The sequence below is a fragment of the Neofelis nebulosa genome, chromosome 2 (genome assembly GCF_028018385.1).
Source record: "Neofelis nebulosa isolate mNeoNeb1 chromosome 2, mNeoNeb1.pri, whole genome shotgun sequence".
In the NCBI taxonomy this organism is placed as follows: Eukaryota; Metazoa; Chordata; class Mammalia; order Carnivora; family Felidae; genus Neofelis; species Neofelis nebulosa.
This window is the reverse complement of record NC_080783.1, coordinates 18,800,345-18,803,910: the sequence shown is the minus strand read 5'-3', so window position 1 is coordinate 18,803,910 and position 3,566 is coordinate 18,800,345. Positions and strand designations below refer to the sequence as shown.

General features: G+C 63.9%; 1 protein-coding gene across 1 annotated transcript; it reads right to left on the bottom strand.

Moving 5' to 3' along the window:
- On the bottom strand, positions 1 to 3,313 carry FEV (FEV transcription factor, ETS family member; the record flags this gene model as incomplete). Its single annotated transcript, XM_058692472.1, has 2 exons — positions 1 to 1,182; positions 3,217 to 3,313. Coding segments are annotated over 2 exons (684 nt in total), but the record flags the coding sequence as incomplete, so codon positions are not given.
- Positions 3,314 to 3,566: the final 253 nt, after the last annotated feature.

Below are 3,566 nucleotides of genomic sequence, written 5' to 3'. Positions count from 1 at the left end.
CTTTAATAGAAGGGAAGGGAATAGAAACACACCAGGCCATCCTGCGCGTGGGGGGCGGGGGCGGAGGAAAGGGGCCCAGAAGCTACCTAGATGTGTCACAGGGGCAGTGGCCCTCACCAAGTCCGGTGAAGCCCTGGCGGTGGAGGAGCAGGTGGACGGTGTGAGGCCTCCATCATGCTGGGGTGGGGCAGCTTGGTGGGGGAGAGAAAAAATGAGAAAAGGTTTGGAATTCGAAAGAGAGGGGTCATAATGGAGGGGGCTTTCAGGAGCCAGGCCAAAGGACAGGTGGAGGGCAGAAAAAGACGGGGAGGTCCGAGAACCCCCTTCGTGGTCTGGGGTCTAGAAGAAGGAGGTTAAAGGAAGTGGGGGCAGGCCACTGTCACAGCTGGGGGTGGTGGCAAATCCAGTGTTAAAAGAAGACTGAGGAGGCTTCAGGTCCCTTCCGTCGGGGCTGGGGGCGGCGATGAAGTAAAATCTGAGATCAAAGGAACGGTGTGGGGGGGAGGCTCCGGGCCCCTGCCCCGGGGTGTGGACGGGATCCAGCGAGGCCGCGGGGCGCCTGGGAGAGGGCGCGCGCGGCACCCGGCCGCCCCGTCTAGTGGTAGTGGCCCCCCAAGTGCGAGGCGGCGGCCACCGCGCCGAAGGGCCCGGGCGGGGGCTGCAAGCCGGGGCTGGGGTAGAGTGCGGCGGTGGCGGCGGCGGTGGCGGCGGGGCCCGGGCCGGGCCAGTAGGAGAAGCCGGCGGGCGCGACTCCGGCCGAGGCGGCCATGAGGTTGAGTTTGGAGAGGCCGGGGAAGGGCAGCGGGGCGAGGCCGGCTGGCAGCTTGTAGAGCGCGCCGTCCTGGGCGGCGGCGGCGGCGGCTGCGGCCGCGGCGGCGGCGTGGGCGTGCGCGGGCGGCGGCTGGCAGGCCTGGGCCAGGCCCTGGAAGTCGAAGCGGTAGGCGTAGCGCTTGCCGTGCACCTTGCTCATGATGTTCTTGTCGTAGTAGTAGCGCAGCGCGCGGCTCAGCTTGTCGTAGTTCATGTTGGGCTTGCTTTTGCGCTCGCCCCAGCGCCGAGCCACTTCGTCTGGGTCCGTGAGCTTGAACTCGCCGTGGCCACCCTCCCACGCGATGCAGCCGGCGTTGGCGCGGTCCGCCAGTAGCTCCAGCAGAAACTGCCACAGCTGGATCTGCCCGCTGCCTGTAGGGACGGGGCTGTCAGCCGCAGGCGGGATGGGGGAAGCAGGAGGTAGGGGAAGAGGTGAGGCGGGAGACCGGCCCGGCCGGGTGGGACCCGGCGTCGGGGAGGGAACGGGCGCGGCCAGCGGGGTAGCTGGGGGCAGCTGCAGCGGCTGGCCAGGGAGGGGCTGATCCGCCGAGCGGTCCTTAGCGCATACCGCGCTTTTGCACAATGGAAATACGGCTCCCACCGAGGAGGACACAGCTCCGCGGGAGCCTGGGTGTGTGAGAATTGGGGAGGAGGGCAGGGCGAAGCACAGCCTCCTTTGCGTGGGAGCAGCAGCGGCTCTCTCGCAGGCCAGCAGGGGCCGAATAGCAGCCCCTACTGCCGCCTTGGCCCTGCGCCCCTATTCAGCAGAGAGGAGCCCACACAACCGCACAGGGTAGTCTTTGCAGGTCGTTAGACTGCCCCGTCCCGGCTGGACCTTGTCCGAAAGTCCAGAGGGAAGAGGCAGGAGTGCGGCAGGATCACCCCCGCCCCTAGACAAGGCCTAGCCCCCAAAGGCGTACAGTTAGTCGGACTGGCCCTGCCTAAAGTGGAGAAGAGGTGGAGGCTGGCTTTCTTGCGGTACCAGTCAGACAGGAATGGGGGCAGTGGCCCCCCAGTGCGCGCGAGGACGGTCAGACTCTGAAGGCTCCCCACCCTTCTCAACTGCCCAGTGCGCACAGCACAGCTACTCGGGTTGAGTCCCCATTTTCGGAACAGGCGGGATTCTGGCAGGTGGAGGTGTTATACTTCTCTGGGGCTTGACGCACAGCTCTGAGGAGAGGAGATGAGACTGGGAAGCCGCCCGTGCTTGGCTCCCTGCCTCCTCCCTATCTTTGGCCATCTCCCGGGCTCTTCGGCCCAGTCCTGATTTCAGGATTTGCTGGAAGCGGCCAGTAGGTGTTTCCCAGATACGACGGCGAGGAGACAGAGGGCTGCCTGAGAATTTCCACTCCCTTGTTTTGGAGGCTCCGTCGGACAAGGGGGAGAAAAATCTTGATACAATTACTTCCTCGCACTCTCTTTTAGGGGAAAAAGGGGGGGGGGGAGTGTTCCTTCGAGTAGTCTGATGATTGATTCCAATCAAGTCTGGTGGGACCTCTCTTCTTTTCTCAACCCCTCGCTCTAAACGCAGACCTGCTACTCACCCTCACTTCAACCCCAATCCCTCCACACCAGCGCAGCCAGTAGCTGCCTGACTTCAGGTCAGGAGCTTTAGGGTCAGAAACAAGGAAAGGTTTGGGGGAAAACGTGCAGCTGGCACTGATGCAGACCGACATCAGAAGCTTGGAAACCCATTCTTGTTGGAAATCACGTTTCCTTTTGGGTAAAGCAGTTGCCAACCTTGTCTTTGTGGTTACCGTGACTTGGTGAGATCCAGGGTACTGAGGTGGGGAAGGGGAGAGGAGAAGAAGGTGGGGGAGGAGAGAGGAGGGGGGAGGTGGGGGGCTTTGGGGAGGCTTTGCGGGAGGGCCAGCCAGGCTCTGAGACCAACAAGGCAAAACCTAGAGTAATTTAGAGACGTGCGGAACTGGGTGGGGAAACGAAGCCTAGCAGACTTGGCTCCCACAGCCTCGCCAGCCTGGGCCAGTGAGGCAGGTAGGTGCTGGCCCGGTGCTGTGGTGAGGAGGCTTGGAGTGGCCAGGGAGTAATTATCGGGGTCCCCGTGCCCAGAGGTCCTGAGCCTTGTGCTCCTGCTGCCAATAGGGAAAGGACACCAAGCACCTGGGTCCTGGCCCTGCAGCAGAAAAGGCCAAGGGCTAGGATCCTCTCCCTCTGCCCTGGTCTGCAGCTCCAGCCCTGGGACCTGGAATATGCTGGAGCCAAAAGCCAAGTGCATGCCCCCTCTCCTCGGCCTCCACAGTATGCCTGCACCCTCCCTTTCCAGAGCTCTGCAGTACACATCGCTTCCACCCTCCGATCGGGTGGCCGGTGGCGCCCGTCCTTTTAGGATGCCCCGGCCTCCATCCACTGTCCTCGCCCCCGCCCCCAGTCCGCGGGCCAGCTTACCTTTCTGTACCGCCGGGCTCAGGGGCCCCCACCCCGGGCTCTTCCCATCCTTGAAGAGACCGTCTCCGACGGGATCTGTAGCAGCGGGAAAAAACAGTCAGGAGGACCGGGGCGGAGGTTGTGGACTTGACCGAAAGGGCTCCGGGCCAAGGCTCGGGAAGGTGGGGGTGTTGGGGGTTGGTTCCTGGGTGCAAGGCTGGGGGCTCAAGCCGCCAGCTCCTCCTCCCGGAGCCTGGCCTGGGCGCGCGCCGCGCGGAGCCCCTCCATAACGCCCAAGTCAGGAAACGCGTCCAGGAAAAAGGAAATCCGCTTTCCGAACGGGCCGGCGGGAGCCTTATAAAGCCGAGCAG